The sequence below is a fragment of the Metarhizium robertsii genome (assembly GCF_000187425.2).
Source record: "Metarhizium robertsii ARSEF 23 chromosome Unknown MAA_Scf_5, whole genome shotgun sequence".
NCBI classification, from domain to species: domain Eukaryota; kingdom Fungi; phylum Ascomycota; class Sordariomycetes; order Hypocreales; family Clavicipitaceae; genus Metarhizium; species Metarhizium robertsii.
This window is the reverse complement of record NW_011942193.1, coordinates 2,938,240-2,956,876: the sequence shown is the minus strand read 5'-3', so window position 1 is coordinate 2,956,876 and position 18,637 is coordinate 2,938,240. Positions and strand designations below refer to the sequence as shown.

General features: G+C 49.5%; 4 protein-coding genes across 4 annotated transcripts; 2 read left to right on the top strand and 2 right to left on the bottom strand.

Moving 5' to 3' along the window:
• Window positions 1-245: 245 nt before the first annotated feature.
• Window positions 246-4,920, bottom strand: MAA_07282 (wd-repeat protein; the record flags this gene model as incomplete). The annotated part of the gene is made up of 2 exons (XM_007825280.1): window positions 246-4,208; window positions 4,297-4,920. 2 exons carry the CDS (start codon window positions 4,918-4,920, stop codon window positions 246-248), a joined length of 4,587 nt encoding a protein of 1,528 aa, XP_007823471.1.
• Window positions 4,921-5,656: 736 nt separating this feature from the next.
• On the bottom strand, window positions 5,657-8,219 carry MAA_11253 (uncharacterized protein; the record flags this gene model as incomplete). Its single annotated transcript, XM_011413233.1, has 8 exons — window positions 5,657-6,267; window positions 6,323-6,541; window positions 6,610-6,844; window positions 6,899-7,117; window positions 7,177-7,377; window positions 7,439-7,762; window positions 7,813-8,002; window positions 8,062-8,219. The coding sequence occupies 8 exons, from the start codon at window positions 8,217-8,219 to the stop codon at window positions 5,657-5,659; spliced, it is 2,157 nt and encodes a 718-aa protein (XP_011411535.1).
• A 1,764-nt stretch (window positions 8,220-9,983) lies between these two features.
• On the top strand, window positions 9,984-11,038 carry MAA_07281 (phytanoyl-CoA dioxygenase; the record flags this gene model as incomplete). The annotated part of the gene is made up of 2 exons (XM_007825279.1): window positions 9,984-10,195; window positions 10,285-11,038. 2 exons carry the CDS (start codon window positions 9,984-9,986, stop codon window positions 11,036-11,038), a joined length of 966 nt encoding a protein of 321 aa, XP_007823470.1.
• Window positions 11,039-15,001: 3,963 nt separating this feature from the next.
• MAA_07280 (calcium-transporting ATPase) lies at window positions 15,002-18,304 on the top strand (the record flags this gene model as incomplete). The annotated part of the gene is made up of 4 exons (XM_007825278.2): window positions 15,002-15,119; window positions 15,276-15,433; window positions 15,525-18,148; window positions 18,205-18,304. The coding sequence occupies 4 exons, from the start codon at window positions 15,002-15,004 to the stop codon at window positions 18,302-18,304; spliced, it is 3,000 nt and encodes a 999-aa protein (XP_007823469.2).
• Window positions 18,305-18,637: the final 333 nt, after the last annotated feature.

Genomic DNA, 18,637 nt, shown 5'->3' with positions numbered 1-18,637 from the left:
ACTGAGCACAACTTGAAGTCCAGCAAATGCTTCTCATCCAAGTAGTAATAGTTTAAACGCGTAAAAAGGACTGCCAGCACAATTCACATGTACCACAAGTAATTCTCTAATTATTCTTTATCATTACGTATTATCTATGCTTTGCGAGACGATATTTCCCAATCTGAATATCTCGTTACACCATATGTACTTATGAATACTGCATACCGCTGTTCACTTACCGCCCGTGTCTCCCTCCTCTTAGTCTATGCAGAATAGGTATCAGGTCTCTTGGGAAAGTCAAAATAGAGAAATGTTACCTTGCCCGACGCGTGCCCCAAAATCACAATGTCTTCACAGACAGCCAACACATTCGATGTATAGCTGGTCGGCAGCAGCGCCAAAACACCACGTCCCTCGATCCACACGTCGCCCAGTCTCGCTTCAGACTCCATACCAGGGAATGCTACCGGCTTGTACACAAAAAGTGTATTGTCTGGCGTCTTCTTGTTCAGCCATGTCTGCACAGACGCGCTGCTCGGCACGGAGCCCGCCGTCGTCACGATAGTCTCCCCATCAGCCGCGAATGCCATGTCAGAAAAGGTTTCTTGCTGGCTAAGAACCTGCCGTCTCGAGTTGGATGCCTTGTCCAGCGCGTAGATGCAGCCATTGACAGACCCCATCATGACCGTCGAGTCGTCTGGGGAAAAGGCGAGCGCCATGGGGCAGTCGGCTTCCTCCGCATCAAACGCATGCACTTGGTTTCCAGTCTCGGTATCCCACAAAGCGATGGCGCCATCCTTGTTGACAGAAGCCAGCGTCTTACTGTCGTTGGAGAAGGCAATGCATGACTGTGATTCGCTTTGGCCCCTGATCGGCACACTCGAACCCGTATCAACCGCCCAGAGCCTGACCGTCTTATCTTCGGAGAATGAAGCAACCATCTTGCCGTCTGGAGAGAATGCAACGCACTTGACAGCTGCAGTGTGCCCCTGCCAAGTTTGGCGAGCTTCACCTGTTTTCAGATCCCATACCCGGACGGTCTTATCGCCCGAAGCTGACGCCAAAGATTGCCCGTCTGGTGAAAAGGCGACAGAGTGGACGGCGTCCTTATGGCCGCAGAGTCGTTGCAAGCACTCGCCGCTTTCAATATCCCATATGCGAATGTCTTTGTCGTGGGAGGCTGTTGCCGCGACAGTCTTATCAGGAGAAACGACCACGTCCGTCACCCGGCTATGGTGACTTTGTGCTTCCTCCTGCTGACTCCAGTCCTTAATGTCCAGCAGACGAGTTGTATCCTCCAAGCCACCCATTGCTATGGTTTTGAGATCTGGGGACAATGCAATCGTCGGCCAGTTGTTCCATCCAGGGCTGAAGCTTCTCGCACAGATGCCGCTCTCAATGTCCCACAGGCAGATGGTGCCATCAGTGGAAACTGACCCGAGCGTCTTACTGTCACTCGCGAATGTGAAGTCGCGGAATGCCTCGTCATGGCGTTTCAGCACTCGAGCGCTGTCTCCCGAACCGGTGGACACGTCCCAGATACCAATCAAGTTTTGCAGCAACGAAACAGCCAAAGTCTTGTTGTTTGGTGATAAAGCAATGATGCTCTTAGCCTCGCCCTTTGCCGCGAATACCTGCTCAAACTTGTCCGTCTCTGCGTCCCACACATGAACTGTGGCATCCCTAAGAACCATCACAACGCCTTTGCTGTCGGATTGGAAGTTGGCACAGGCAATTTTACGCTTCTCGGGATGTACGAGGGTCCGGATCTGTGTTTTTGTTTCCACGTCACAAATGTGCAAAGTATCACCATACACCGCCATCACGGATTTGGAGTCGGGAGAGAAGCTAAGTTCTTCGGCCACACCTGTCGAGTCGGGGAGGAAAATTGTGCAGATGGGTATCCATGTTTCAACCTTCCACACCGTAAGCGAACCCTCAGTACCTGTTGAAAAGAAGCTTCCGTCTTCAGAAAAGGCCACTGCGGTGACTGCGCCATAGCGGCCATCAAGGGTCCGCGTGTTGGAGTCCCCGGTCTGCTGCGTGGTGACCATGTTTCGAATGAAAGGAAGCCGCTCATCCCATCCAAAGACTCGAACACTGCTTTCAGGTCGAGCAAATAGTAAGGCCGTGCCGTAGGTCTGCAAGGCTGCCGCTTTGATGGTGGATTTGTGACTGATGAGAAATCTCTCGGCGTCCTTGAGAAACTGCCTTAACGGCGCTGAAGATTCAAAGCGAGGCTGTGCTGCGAGCAGGCGAATAGCTTTCAACCCTTCGGACAGGCTTCCGAGAAGTGACAGACTTTCAATCCAGCGAAGAAAGAATTTCTTCAAAAAATCCAGGACCCTCTCAGATGTCACGAGCTCTGCAGAAGTTTCCGACCTGCCGGCATTAACCAAATGGTGCATCCAGAATGTCGCAGAGTAGGCAACACCAGCCAAAGGATCGTTATCAGAACCGTTGATTGCATCACCAAGGAGCCTCGGGAAGTACCCATTTCCAGGCAAATGGTACATGTTGTGCTTCAGGGTGTGTTGCATCTCTACAAGTGACCTGCTAACAATATCCTGATGGCTCAGCACAACATCCCCTTGCTCCAGCAACTTGCCATATTTCTGGCACAAGTATTCTCGGACAGATTCATGGGTCAAAGAGACCACTCTGCCCGTCATGCTGAGAAGAGAACCACAGGCCTTTACGATATCTAGAGGTTTAATGGGAGAACCAAGTCCGGCCACCACCCCCAGCTCCTTCAGAGTGAGCGGCCGATATGCAAGATATACAGCCGTGATAACGTTTTTGCACCGGATCCTTTTCAGGCCATGATGCTCTTCAATCTTAGCCATCAGGTAACTGTACAGGTCTGGCAACCCGGAGGGCAGCTTCTTGATTGTCTCAATAGCCTCCTTCCCATCAACACCTTGAAGTTCTCTGAATGCCAACGCCGCCCAGAGAAAGGTATTTGCAGCTCTGTCACATATTTCATTAGACAGTTCCACGAGAGTGGCCTCGTCATCGTATCCAGGGTTCTCTTTCAACCCTGACAGTTTGTAAGTGATGTATGCATGAACTGGCCCTTCCAATCTTTGTGCATCCAACTCAACCAGAGCCTCATCCACATCTGGTTTCATCAAATCAAGTTCTGGTCTGCTAGAAATCAACCATTTGACCTTGTGCGAAATACTAAGAGACTTGTAAATCAGTTGAATTAAATCTTCTTTAGTCCCGTCACACTCGTCCAGGCCATCCACCACGAAGTATGCAGGCGTGAATGACGGATCCTTCAGCATATTTTCAAAAGCTTCAGACATTGCACTAAACGCGTTCGGGTCTGTAAACAACGAGGATCCCGCATATTTATGTTTGGCACGCAAGTGCTGGATAAGACGAGGTTGCTGAATAAGCAGCATCCAGAGCAAGGATCGAAATACTGCGGTAGCATTGTTTCGCGTCTGATCTCCGGTGCCTTGACAAAAGTAGTATGATGCGCTGGGTGCGAACGCTGCTGACTGTGTCGAGATCTCTCGGACAATCCCCATCAAAAGCATTGTCTTGCCTGTTCCAGGTCCTCCTTTAACCCAAAGCAGACGGCGGGAGTCAAATCCATGCCAGTTCGAGAACGATGTATACTCTTCAGTATCCAGGACCCACGAAAACGCAATGTCAATTAGCTTGTCCGTCTTCCTTTCAAGCCTTTCAAGGTCGCGCATCGGGTCGATTACGAACAAGTCTCGGAGACAAGCAGAGTCTTTGTCATCGGCAACCTTCTCCTTCTGGGTAGAAATGAAATCCTGAAGATCCTGGTGGATGTTCCCCAGCGTTGATTGCATCTTGTCTCCATGTTTCATCAGCTCAGATAGGCGTTCAAGGGAGCTCTGGGTATTGTACTGAACAGAAGCAGCTCTCAGAGCTTCTTCTGCAGTGGTAATGGCCTTAAGGTCCGACTCCCACTTGTCCCATGCAGCGAGTTCCCGAAGATAAGTCAAGCCCGAATTCCTGTAATAAGAGCTAACGCTCTTCATCTGATACAGCAAAAGGCTCTTGTACAGATCAAGCACGAGGGTTTCCAGGCGCTGCGTGACCACACTGGCGGGTTCTTTGCCTTCGACGATACTTCGCTCATCCAGAAGGTGATCAACCAACGAACAATACCAATCCATGCGAGAGACTACATGGGTGATCCCTGCGAGATTCTCTCGGGAGACTTTAGCCGGATTAGTAAGGATCTGTTGACAAGTTTAGTTTCAGTGGTCTCGATGGCGACTTCGATGGCGAAACCGGATCAATAGCCTTGGGCATGCATGTAGCTCTCACCTGCAGTCCAACACAGACACCGGCCCATGGCAAGGCGGCTTGAGGAACGTTTTTGATGGCAACGTCGATGATTCCTCTAGCCTGGAGAACAAATCCAGCAACATCCCCCACAGTCTGGGCCAGCTTTGAGTCGTCGGCAAACTTCTCGCGTCCCTTTTGCACAAGATCTCGCATGTGTGCCTGCCGCTTGACGGGGTCCTTCAAATCAGCAGCCAAAGTGGCCATCTCTGGCCCCGGCTTCCCTTCGTCACCGCCAGCAATGGCAAACGTCAACGTCTCCGCATATGACTGCACAATGCCAGAGGTGGCACCGCCGTCTTCCAAGCCATCGTATGCATCGTTCCAAAGCTGCTGGGACTTGGACAGAGCTTGGTCGTCGTCTGGTGTAGGCGACACGGCCTTCTTTGGTGTTTTGGCGGGAGCTGTAGCTTGCTGAGCAACAACGGCCGCAACTATCTGCTTGGGGAGTGCTCGAATCTCGGTTTGGACCACGGTTGTAACGGCTTTGACAGTTTGGTCAACGGCCGACTTCATCAAGGTGGGTATCAGCCGCTCGGACTTGGACGGTGCTGCAGCAGCACTCCCATTACCATCCTGCGTGTGGACGTCTCCTGTCGATGCCATGATGCACCCCTTCTTGTTCCGGAGAACCCACACCAGAGCGACGGATGGTGCTGTAACACGAGCAAGACACGATGAGCTTGGTCGCCCCGGAGAGCTTGTCAACGAGAAAAATGGCGATGGCAGCTTACCGGTTTTATTTCCCTAGCCTTCAAGGTTCAATTGCTGCGGGGCCAGGAGCAAGCCAGAGAGAGACAAGCCACCTCGCTAAGGGTTCAGGTGCAAGTGCCAGCTCGCGACATCATTTAGCGACATCATCTAATTTGGCCAACTCGCCCAAGACATTGCAAAGTTGGTACTGTAATGGAGTAGTGCGGAGTACTACTTGGCAGTCACTTCATTTCTACCAATTGGCCACCCGTAGGCCATTCCATTCTAAAGGCACATGTTGTCCGCCCGAAGCCCATCTACGCAAGTTCTCCGTACCTACTAGAGGCTACTCGCAGGTAATGCCATGTATGTATATGCACGACCTGTCCAAGACACATCAACATTCATCACTTCTCCAAATGCTGTCAGCCAGTACCATTGCCCCTAATTTTTCTTTCATGTTGGCCATGGCCATACTACATCCTCTGTTATTTTATGTTCTTCAGTTTCTAAAGTATGTCATTATGTATTATGCACTTTCCGCCATACAATTTATTCCGGCCAATCCCTGTACTATCTTCATCAGGGGCATTAAGACCCCTGCATGCCATCGTCATATCACGTCTGTAGGGGTCAATCGTACAAGAGTTTAACTGAACATGCCTCGGAATCCATGACCTGACATGCCGCTTCTCTTCTTCGTCGTTCCCTGTATTTCCTCCTGCGACAACGAGCGCTTTGCTGCGGCTGTCGAAGCTTTATGCTTCTCTAAATCACTCATTCTGTTTTCCGAGTTTGACGTGGATCCAGGGTCTGCCACTTCTGAAGGTGTCGTTTGTAGCCCGACTGGCCGGAAAGTGTCTTCGAGTGACATTCTCTGCCTCAGTCCGCTAGCTCTCTTGGCAAAGGAGCTTGCAATACTCGCCACACTCAGCTTCCTAATAACCGTCGAGGCTGATGTTCTAACTAGACGCTCACTTCTCGACCGACCACTCATGCCTGAAAAGGGCAGAATCTCTTGACTCCAGACATCAGCCAAAATAATCTCTAAACGCGCGCGTTCGCTTCGAGGTGGCGCGAGAAACGAAACACGAGTCTTTGCAGCAAGTAGCGAATGAGATCGATGTATGTTTAACGACGTAGAACCGTGGCCGCTGGTTTGGCGAACTCCACTTGTGTATTTGATGATTACCTGGTACAAAGCTGGCTTGGGACATATCGTGGTAGCTCTCCGAATGGACAGTCTTCGAGCACCAGGATCTGTTTCCTTTTATGTCAATGCTGCCTACAGGATGGACCAATAGTGAAGACTCACCTGATTTGCTGGTAACAACCCCAAGGCTTTTAATGTTCAAGTCCAGAAATGTAAGCGTGGTTGCCACTCCAATTTTGCATTGTGCTAGTGGTGAAGATAATCGTGCGCGCCATTCCACTTCTTCTTTGGGGGCACAGGCCGTCATAATAATTTCAAATAGCTGATGATGGCATTCAAAAACGAGCTTCCAAGAGAAAGGAGCTGTATGGCATTGTAAACCTATTGTTGAGATCGCAATCAGCTGTTTTGTAGGTAGGGAATTTTCAACGTCGAGACATTTCGCTCACCTCTTCCGTTATCTGCCTCCTCTATTTTGACTTCATGCACATTTATACAAGCTTTTATGGTATATATGGGATCTACTTTCCCAGCACATGCCAAGCAGAGAACATCAGGGTAAAGTATACATATCAAGTATTGGCCGTCAACTCCATCTGGAGTTTGCCAACAGACATGGAGAGTTCCGCATAGGCGAACATGACCGAAAGATCGTACACGATCTTTGGAAACCGAATCGAAACTCTATCTGATGGTTAGCTACTCCTCTTTTCCAAAAGCTGACCTCAGAAAGCTTACCCTGTTTGGAAATACGAGTCGGTCTTGTAGTAACCATGAGCGTGATAAAGTGTTCCTCATTTGAGGGTCATTTGTCACCTGGTTAATTTCTGTGGTTGCTTCTCGAAACCGGGCTAACACGCTCTCAGCCGCCATGTGTGCGTTAGGGCAATCAGCAACAGGGGTATATTTGAGGAGCTCTCCAAATATCAAAGGGTACCTGCAGATTCTTTGTATCGGCTGGCGTTCATGTTAATACGTGCTTTCTTCACTTTCCTCGTCCTTGACATAGGTCTCACCTTCACAAGGAGATCTTTCATAGTAGCCGCTCTGTTGGTGTTGCGCAGTGCACAGCTCCTCGTGCTTAATAGGGCTGACAGGGCCTCGAGCCCTTTCTGGTTCCAATCCCAGTCCGGCAATGTATCATATACTGAAGCTGTTTCTTGAACCATCATTTCATACTTGGCGCCATACTCTTTATATATAAAGAAACGACTCATCTATGGTTATCAGAGAAATGCATTTATCTCATCGTAAGTGGGTGGTGTGATGATGGCTCACCTGTCTCTCAAAGATTTTGGAAACTTCAACAATAACTTGTGGTTCTGCACATAGCTCAGAAGTTTCCATGATTGACCAACCGCGGTGAACGTTGGCTCTTCCGTTACGACTGAAGACTTGCGTCCGATCATGGAGCGGTTGGTCTGGTATTCCGGTAACACCTTCGAGATGACCAAATTCTTTGATCCCCGAATTTGAGACGGCGCGCTGAAGCTCGTCCAAGAATTCTTCATGCAGCTGTAAGATGTCGGAGAGATTCCGGTTGACCGATTGCCGTAAGCCATGATATGTGGAAGGAAGCGACACCAGCATCGTAACATAAACCTAGTAGACTCATTAGAATATCTTGTAGCATCATTAGTGTTCTGCCATACATTTAAAAGCAGCCTTATATCACTGATATAGTCTTCTTCGGTGTGTACTAGCTCATCTAATATACGACGACGCTTCACAGCCCGATCCAGAGCGTCAGGATCCAGTTTTATTGGCCTGCCAATAGTGACATCCTCAGATTGTTTTGGTTCCGTCAATACGTCGGTGCCATGATCAACCTGCGAGGCACATCTGGAGATTGCGGTGTTGGCTTTTGATCTTGTCATCGTACTGAGCTCCGTCAAACTCACACTGGCGCTTCGAACTGCAGAAACAAAGTTGAACGAGGATCCGGATGAGTTTTTGGCCCGAATCGAGTAGCACGGCTGTGACGTACTGTGCCCTTCGCCGGTGCCCCAAAGCCAATCTGGCAAATCACGGCTTGGTAACTGCCGTGGTGAGAGGCCATGTTGGTTTCGTTTCTGTATGGAGACCATCCACTTACGGAAGGGAGATCGAGGACGTATATTTTTTTCGGTTTCGATGTCAGGCATATCAGAAATTTGACTAATTGAGTTAGGCGGGATTGGGTCTATACGCCGGTGCAAGAAACCGTGTGAAACCTGGGCTTTGTTCTCGATACCATCGTTGGACAGCAGAGACTTAATCTGCCTTCGTCGCTGGCTTAGCCCATCGTAAACCTGTCCAGCATACGTGCTGAAATGGGAAAACGTCAAACTGTTGGTGTGTTTCCCAACGATTGGAGGTATTGGATTTGTTGATTGAAAGCCGTCGACAGAGGCCCGAGGCGTATAGAAGGTCGATACTGCAATCGCCATACTACAGAGGAATCAAACTGAACAAGTCCAAAAAAAGTTGATACAAAATTACTTCCAAGAAGATCCCGATTTGGGGGAATGGATGCCACCAAAAACGAACCAAAGGGAGGGTATTGTGTGGATGGGGGAAGAGAAGGAATTCTAGAGATGCCACCGGGTGCTCGACAGCTGGCAACAGGAGAGCATAAATGTCAGGGAGGAAGGAGCAAACCCACCAGTTGACGTCAATGCAAAACAAAAAAGCTGTCGGAGCACCTGCTACTTCCATTTCATGATAGTCAATATCAGTCCGCAGTCTGGGGAATCTGGTCTCCAATGATTCCATCTCGCAACAGCATTGCCACGTATTGCTGACGACGGCGACGCCGCTCACATCCCATGTCGGGCCCCAAATATGCTGGTCTACGTTCTTTGTCATACCAAAAATGAGGTCCTTTGTCCGAAATAGTGGTTCATGCTTTTGGCATGTAGTCCCTGTGCGATCGATGATCTTGGGTACATGTGGTTGCGGTCTCGTATTCGAGCGCTCCTCTAGCCGTGGCAAGGGCATAGGTTAACGGCTTTAGGATTTCCGCAGACCAATTGTCATCCATTTGTGCTTTCGGCTACTAGGGCAACATGGCGTCTGCTGTGTACAGGCGGTTGGATATCTGCAACTTGCTATCTCCAAACCAAAAGCGTGGAGCTCGGGATGACAACAGAAGAGAAAGCTGTTGTAATTCTCTTCAGCTCTGCTCAAAAGCGCCAGCGAACGCCGTCGTTTTTGGACCGTTATTCATCCTCCGAATCGGAAAATGCAGGATTCATGTGCATGATAATAGCGTGGTTGATGCATGAAGTGTCGTACATGGTATTAAGGTTCATGAATCGTGGTTGGCAGAGACCCAGGGTTGGCAAGAGGCTATGGGAGGACAGTGTGGTACAGTCACACGGCAGGCAAGTAACCATTTAGCAACTTCTCATGGCAAGATACTGAATATTCTGTGACCAGTCGATTACGGATCTTTTTTCTAGGGACTGGATCCAACACAAGTTGTAACTTGTGGGGGAGAGTATGTTGAGCAACTTGAGTTCTTGACGCCCGGTGAAGGTCCTGTGACTACGGCCAATGTCCAACTACCGCGACTAACAAGGAACAGGCGCTCAAATATGAATACAGAAGGCGATACAAAATCACCTCTTCGGTTAAATCGGTCTATTAGCTTCCGAGCGATGGTCACCCTCTGCGGGGTGGCAAATACATGAGATCCAGGCGAGTGCCTGTCGCCGTTTTCGGCACCAACCCCTCTTTCATTGTCAAGTTTGTATGACCATATATTATAGTACCAACTGTAAAGAAAATGAGCATTCGGTAGCATGAATTTTGTCTCAGATCAATAGTGGCTCTTTTCACAATGACCGCAGCCGCCGTGACCCTGCGCTCGCATGAGCCACCTATCCCAGTAGGGTCCAACGAAGGAAAGGTTGCGCTGGAAAACCTAGGCTGGCTCAGACCAACATCTAAAGGCACTCCTATTTCTGAAATGCGCAAGAGGCTGAAAGAAGATGGTTATTTATTCGTGAAGAGTTTGATTCCAAGGGAGGATGTGCTAAAAGTCCGATCCGAGTGAGTATAAACTGCAGGTATATCTTGTAGTAACCCGTTAGATCACGTAAGTTTAACACTTCCACGATGATTACTCACACCCCACAAAGATACTTCACTCGATATGCTCCAACCGGAATACTGGAACCGGGAACATCAACGGAAGCCGGCATATTCAACTCGAACCAATCACCCCAAGCCCACGGCGGCATCGGTGCCGGCGAACTCCCTCCCACAGATTTACAGGTCACAACAATGACCGACGCACACAAAGCACCGGAATATCTCAACTTTGTGGCACACACCGACCTACGGAGTTTTATCAGGAACTTAATGAGGTGGGACAACGAAGTCCTCCTCCAGCGTACAATGCTTCGTCACAACGTCCCCGGCGCACTAAGCACAGCGGTGCATTACGACAAACTATTCCTCAGAGGTGGCGAGGCCTTCTTCCTCACCGCATGGGTTCCGATCGGGGACGTGTCACAAAATGGAGGTGGACTGATGTATCTTGCTGACTCTGTGGGACTCGGCAGATCTATCGAGGAGGACTTCACTCGCAGAGCAGCCGAATTGACCCCAGAAGAGAGGATGAGCGCGTTCAACATCCATATGGAAAAGTATGGACAACTATCACAGAATGCTGCTGAATTTGGTGCGCAGCACAAACACCAGCGGTGGCTCGTGACCAATTACGAAGCTGGGGATGTGGTATTCCACGACCCATATATGATTCACACGAGTTCATTAAACGAAGACGCCGACGGTAGAATCCGTCTGAGTACCGACTTGAGATTTTATCGCGAAGGAAGCGATTTGGATCCAAGGTGGATGAAGTTTTGGGCGCCGGGTGACGGGCTATGATGGTTTGTTTTCACTTTCTTTTTCACTCAGTTATTACCTAACGTTTACAAGAGAGAAATAATTAACATTGCGTGACCTTGGAGGATCGGCATAATATCTCATCAGATTGTCCGTACTCGGCAGTTAATAAAGAGGATCAACCCTGTGACCAATCTCAATATCGAATCCTAGGTCACCATGAGTGTCAGAGGTGTTGCGTAAATCTTGTACTGAGCGTATTCCTGTTCCCTAGTATACGTTGCATAAAGGTACCTTGTAGAGTGAAGCAAATACCTGACAACGAAGTTTTCTAAGATGATGCTTTCTAGGCGCGATTGATCCGCCGTAGCTGCCGCGGGCAAAGAGCTCACTACAAAAACGACGCCGCCTAGACGCGACCAAGTTTAGGTCGCTAATAAATATGTCCTTATGGCGTGAAAAATTGATCAGGTCTCGGCATTTGTGGCTATGACTCTGTTGCCGGCGGACTGACACTCCAAGAAGGTGATTGGAAATGCGATTAGTCTCTCGAAAATACCAGAAGCTCTTATATTCAAATCTACGCCTGTTGCATATTTTGTGTTCCGGGTGTGGGATCCTGAGGAGTCCTCAATACATCACTCTTGGTGATATCTTTGCAAGATTAAAGGAATAGAAACATGGAAGCTAGAGGGTGTTAAGTGTGAACGGAGAGCATTTCATGTTGCGCTTATTTATCACTTGAATGAGAAGAGCATCGTAAAGAGGCCGTGGGTTTGGCGTTTATTTATTCCTGTTTGTGTCTTGGTGCCCTTATCCGATTGCTGGTTTAAGTACGAGATTGGACGGGACCCTGAGTTTTCTACTACCTATGGTTGTATGTAAAAGGGTGGCGGATAATTGTAATTTATAAAAGCAAAACATATCTTTGGTCTGTACTGAAGATGCGGCATGTATTTGTAAAGTCGGATGCGGCTGAAGCGACTTGAACCTTCCACAGGAAGCTTGAATACTTCAAAAGCAACTCTCAACAAAGCGACAACTACTCGGACTTTCAATAACTAGCAGCTAACCTACCTGAAGGCACAGGTGTTGAAGGAGAGTCTGACTGATTTCGCAAAAAAGACACTAGAGATTTCATTCGGCATTCTTCAAGGCTTGAATGATGCCATGCGCCATTTATTTGTTCTATCCCGTTCATAAATACCTACCTAGGTGGTAGGTAGCTGGCAGTGTTCAGCTTTTGTCCCCCCAACCAAAATACGTAACCTGTACTACCTCGAGCGAATCAGTTCCCAGGACAATGGCCTCTATCTTTACTCTCTTCCCTAGACCAAAAGGCCACTCGCGTACGGGTTTGCATTCAAGCGCCCATACTCAAACTTGGCCTTGGAATTCAACGCGAGCTGGATATCAAATTGGGCAGATGACGGCGATGAAATCTCTGATGAGGACAGTCCCGAGGTCTGCTTGATCGTCTCACAGCAGAACATATCCTTTTATCGAATGTGTGTTTCATTTGGCTGATAGACCGCAAAGCCGCACCGCAAGAAACATCGGGATCACGGAAGACACCTTGCAGAACATTCTACGATATGTACCAGGGCTATTTTGAGTCAAAGCATTCGTCGGCAGAAGTGTCCCAGTTTCCGCAAAACCTTTAAATTTTCTATTTTCTGATTTGACTGGTACTGCGGTTACAAAGAATACATATCAGACGGATACTTTAACAAGAGCGATGCCTTGGGGTTGCACGTGGACGAATATGTCAACGTTCTGGTTCCTGTTCGTGGCAAATAGGTTTAAAGTTCCATGGCTGAGACACATTAGGATCAGACGATTGGGATGGGGTTTAGATAATTTACAACCACATGGCGACAAAGATATCGGACGATATTACACTTGTCAGCAACAGGCTTATAGCTGGCTTTATTACAGTGTAGTTTATATAGCAGTACTATAGCCGCAAACCTTGTCTCGATTTCCACTGCTAATCGCGATTCATGGCATGGCATGGCATGGCATGGGCTTGGTTTGCTTGCTTACGGGGGAGAAGGGGCATACAGTCTGGCAGAATATATTTGCCCACCGAGAATTATACAATAATAACATACCATAGTATATCATGAAGGCATTAAAAAATAAAAAAAGGAGGGCTAAATGGTCATGCACCATATTATATCATCATATGGAACGCGATAGTCAAGTACCTGATGTGGTCAAATACGTTCTGCCTCCCATTGTATCTCATGACGTTCATCCGTTAGATTGGAGCCGTTGACAATTTGACAACACATATATTGTCTTGTCTCGAAAATTGCAATACAGCCACTCGGGAGAGACATGCCGATTCTGCAGTAAAAAAAGAAAAGAAGGAAAGGAAAAAGGAAAACAAAAGCAAAGGAGAGATGTACAGGGAAGTACGCCAAGGGCATTGCAGCCCAACCACGACCAGGAGTCGGCATGAATGCGACGTACATTCGGAAGCCTGCCTTACCTGCCAGCCTTCCCAGCTCTGGCCTCTTGCCGCCTGTTGTTTTGTTTGCAAATATCTGGACATCGCCGAAAAACCTCGAAGCATTGACATCGACAAGCATGGCGACACACGGAGAACCAACTCTACCAGTGGCGGACGCTAGGCCCGACAGAGGCAAGGCCCTGGAGCTAGTCCATTTTTGGAATAGACCGGAAGCAAAAAACCTGGGGCGCGCCGACTCAGGAGACCCGGGCGGAAGATGCCCAGCTGCGCCGCTGAGAGCGCTGGTGACCATCCTGTTTCTCAGTTGTGATGCTTGCACGCTTTCTCTCTGTGCAATGGCCATAAGTAAGTACCTAGGTACTACTACAATAGAAGCCGGTAATGGAGCCTTCAATGTTGGGCTGCTCCACGTTTGAGGAGGCAGTGCTGGCTGGGCACGCTGTCGTGCATCTGGTAGCTACAATACCTGACCCTGGGCAACTGGAGGGGACCAATGGAGCGCTTAGTGGGAAGCTGACGGGCATCCTCCAGACAGCAATTGTGTGGAGTGAATGACCAGCAGAGATATTACGAACCGAATCTGAGAGGCATGAGCCGGGATGAAGATGCTGGACGTTGCGTTGCGATATGTAAGTAACTAGGTACTCAAGTACCCACTACCTACTAAGGTACCTACCACTATAGGACTCCTCCTGCGTGTAATCAGGTAACCATTGCCAAAGCTCACGTATGCAAGTACTCGGTGCTTCGGGCATTGTTTTAACAGAGTACTAGCCCTACGGGCGGTCCTGCGACCAGTCGTTACCTTCCACTGGGTGACCAACCACGAGCAACTCCGCGTAGTGGCAGCTGCATGTGTCTGCACCTGCCCTGCACTTCATCATGATTCCAGATGTGTCTTCCTCTTACCTGCACCTGCCGGCAGCTTTGGTGCAGAGCAACCACGGTGTCCTCGGACTTCTCCATGTAGATGTTGACTTCGCCTTCTAGTAAGCTGGCAGCTGGCAGGCTTGGGCTGACACTGGCCCGACACCTGGCCGATGCTTGGCGGAATGGCCCCTGGCTCTAGGCCCGACTTTGCCGCCATGTGGCCCCAGGCGCCACTACGGAGCCCGCTCCAAGGCAAAGCACCTACCAGGCCCTTCGCCTCAGCCGCTACCCACTCCTGGAGTCCTGAAGTCGACTAGCACCACCTCCAAAGCCAAAACGAACACGTATGTACAACTTTTTGCGCTCGCCGGCCTGGCTCACAGAAAACTGCTTTTCCCTTCATTGTCTGTTTCGTCTTCTTCTCCAGCCTTCTCTACAGACACCACGTGGGGCTGCTCGGATCTGACAAATCGGCCATGTCAAGACGCTGATCTGGCTATTCGAACCTTCTTTACCTTGTCCCCCAACCTTTCGTCTTCCTTTGTCCGTGCCGCTGTGCTCAACATCCCCCGGTCTATACTCGCTCGGCACGTCGCGCAACATCCTATTTCCCTCCTCGCCGAGCTTCCGGTGTTCTGTTCGCCGAGCAAGTCGACATGGAGAACGCCTTTGCCCGTCCCATTGCGACGGTTCTCTCCCACTTCGAAGTGGACGAGCATGACGGTCTTACCAACAAGGAAGTTGAGGAGCTGAGAATCAAGTATGGTCGCAATTGTACGTCATTCCTATTCAAGTGTCGCACAATCTCTCATTTGCCTCCTATCCGCGATAAAATACCCCATTGCGAACGAGCTAGAGTCTTGATGCCGCTCTTCACCCCACCATCTTCGTTTTGTACAAATGGTCTTGCTGACTTTGTTGAGCAACTAGCTATCCCCGAAGAGCCTCCTACTCCTCTGTGGGAGCTTATTCTGGAGCAATTCAAGGACCAGCTGGTGATTATTTTACTTGGCTCCGCGGCCGTTTCATTTGTTCTGGCACTTTTCGAGGACGAAGGCGGCTGGAGTGCCTTCGTTGACCCCGCTGTTGTGAGTACTGCTGATAGCATATATCGATTCGTAGCTCTACGGAGTGTCTTCTAACCAACCCGCTTGGCTAACACTTGGTTTCTGCTCTCAGATTCTTACCATCCTAATCCTCAATTCCGTCGTCGGAGTCTCCCAAGAAAGCAGTGCTGAGAAGGCGATTGCCGCCCTGCAAGAATATTCGGCGAATGAGTCCAATGTTATTCGTAACCATGGCCACGTTGCTCGAGTCAAAGCCGACGAGTTGGTTCCTGGCGATATCGTTACTGTAGCCGTTGGAGATCGTATCCCCGCCGATTGCCGCGTCATTGCCATTGAGAGCAATAGCTTTGCCGTCGACCAAGCTATCTTGACTGGAGAGAGTGAGAGTGTCGGCAAAGATGACGAGGTCGTCGTCAAGGATGAGCGTGCTGTCTTGCAGGATCAAGTCAACATGCTCTTTTCGGGAACTACCGTCGTTACTGGGCGTGCCAGAGCTGTTGTCGTCCTCACTGGCTCCAACACCGCCATCGGAGATATCCATGAGAGTATCACGGCCCAAATCTCTGAGCCCACGCCTCTCAAGCAAAAACTCAACGATTTTGGAGACAATCTAGCCAAAGTCATTACTGTCATCTGCATTCTGGTCTGGCTCATCAACATCCCCAACTTCAATGATCCCAGTCACGGTAGCTGGACTAAGGGCGCCATCTACTATCTCAAGATTGCCGTTTCCTTAGGAGTGGCTGCTATCCCTGAGGGGTTGGCTGTTGTCATTACCACTTGCCTGGCCCTTGGTACGCGCAAAATGGCTGCTAAGAACGCCGTGGTGCGCAGCTTGCCCTCTGTGGAGACCTTGGGAAGCTGCAGTGTCATTTGTTCAGACAAGACTGGCACCCTAACCACGAACCAGATGAGTGTCAACAAAATTGTCTACATCAATGAGGCCGGCAATGACCTCAATGAACTCGATGTTGAAGGCACCACTTTTGCCCCCAAGGGTGCCATTACAGCCAATGGCAAGCCCGTGAAGGACTTGACATCGTCGTCAGACACCGTTCGCCAGATGACAGAAGTCGCTGCCATTTGCAACGATGCTCACCTCGCCTATGATTCCCGTACTGCTACCTTCTCCAGCGTTGGTGAGCCTACTGAGGGTGCTCTACGTGCGCTTGTTGAAAAGATTGGACCCTGTCCTCCTAATGACACTCATCCCGAGGACTGCCTCCACCATGCCAGCCACCTGTATGAGAAACAACTTCCCCGTCTTGCCACCTATGAGTTCTCTAGAGATCGAAAGAGCATGTCTGTTCTTGTCCAGAACGGAAAGCAGAAGAAGCTTCTCGTCAAGGGCGCACCCGAATCCATCATCGACCGCTGTTCCCACGCTTTGCTTGGTGCAGACGGTAACAAGGTTGCCCTCAGCGGCAAGCTTTCCGATCTCTTGATGAAAGAAGTTGTTGATTATGGAAACCGTGGTCTTCGTGTTATTGCCTTGGCTAGCATTGACGACGTATCCAAGAATCCCTTGCTATCCGCCAAGTCGACTGCGGATTACGCCCGCCTTGAGCAAAATATGACTTTCTTAGGTCTGGTCGGTATGCTGGATCCCCCTCGAGAAGAAGTCCCTGGATCAATTGCCAAATGCAAGGAAGCCGGTATTCGTGTGATTGTTATCACTGGAGATAATCGCAATACAGCAGAGAGTATCTGCCGTCAAATTGGCGTTTTCGGTCAGCATGAAGATCTCACTGGAAAGAGCTATACTGGGCGTGAATTTGAGAACTTGAGTCCCAGTGAGCAGCTTAAAGCTGCCCAGCGAGCCTCTTTGTTCTCTCGTGTCGAGCCTGGTCACAAGTCAAAATTGGTGGATCTTCTGCAGTCTCTGGGCGAGGTTGTAGCCATGACTGGCGACGGTGTCAACGATGCTCCTGCTCTGAAGAAGGCCGATATTGGTGTTGCCATGGGTTCTGGTACTGATGTTTCTAAGTTGGCTGCCGATATGGTTCTTGCTGACAGCAACTTTGCCACCATCGAAGTTGCTATTGAGGAGGGTCGAGCCATCTACAACAACACCCAACAGTTTATCCGTTACCTCATCTCGTCCAATATCGGCGAGGTTGTTTCAATCTTCCTCACAGCTGCTCTGGGTATGCCCGAGGCCTTGATACCCGTTCAGCTCCTTTGGGTCAACTTGGTTACCGATGGCCTTCCTGCCACCGCCCTGTCCTTTAACCCCTCGGACCACGATATTATGAGGCGCCAGCCCCGAAAGAGAGATGAGCCCCTCATTGGTGGATGGCTGTTCTTGCGTTACCTGATTATCGGAACATACGTTGGTCTGGCGACTGTTGCCGGTTACGCTTGGTGGTTCATGTACAACCCCGAGGGGCCCCAGATTACCTTCAAGCAGCTCTCCCGCTTCCATCACTGCACCGCCGACTTCCCCGAGATCGGATGCCAGATGTTCTCCAACGACATGGCCAAGGCAGGCTCGACCGTGTCACTGTCTATCCTCGTCGTCATCGAGATGTTTAACGCTATGAACGCCTTGTCGTCAAGCGAGTCACTCCTCTCACTGCCCCTGTGGAAGAACATGATGCTCGTCTACGCCATCGCTTTGTCCATGGCTCTGCACTTTGCCCTCTTGTACATCCCCTTCTTGCAGAGTCTGTTTGCCATTGTCCCACTCAACATGACTGAGTGGAAGGCAGTCGTCGTTATTAGCGCACCTGTCATGTAAGTGCCCTGCAACTTCTATCTAAGCCAGAACTACAAGCTAACGGTTGATACAGTCTCCTCGATGAGGTCCTGAAGTTGATTGAACGCAATTTCTTCATGCAGACAACAACACATGAGACGACGGAGGGCATCAAGGGCAAGAAGGAGATATAGACGAATAATGAAAGACAAAATAAAAAGAAGAAGTTATATAGACGCGGAAACAATGTTTTGCATGAATGGCCTAAGCTAGATAGTAGACACATGTATGATAGCCTGCCAGCGAGAGCTGGGGGAATTTTAAGTGTACTTTGCAGCGGCCGGTGTTTGTACTACTTCAATAAAAGCATTTGGAGTTAGAGTCAGAACATGATTGACGCGTCGCTGAAAAGCATGCAATACTGCCGAATAATTTGTTGGTAGTAAATTGTAATTCTTTGGTTTATTCCATCTCGACGCCAGCCGAGCATCTAGATATTCGTACAGCGCATCCCAATCCTGCGATTC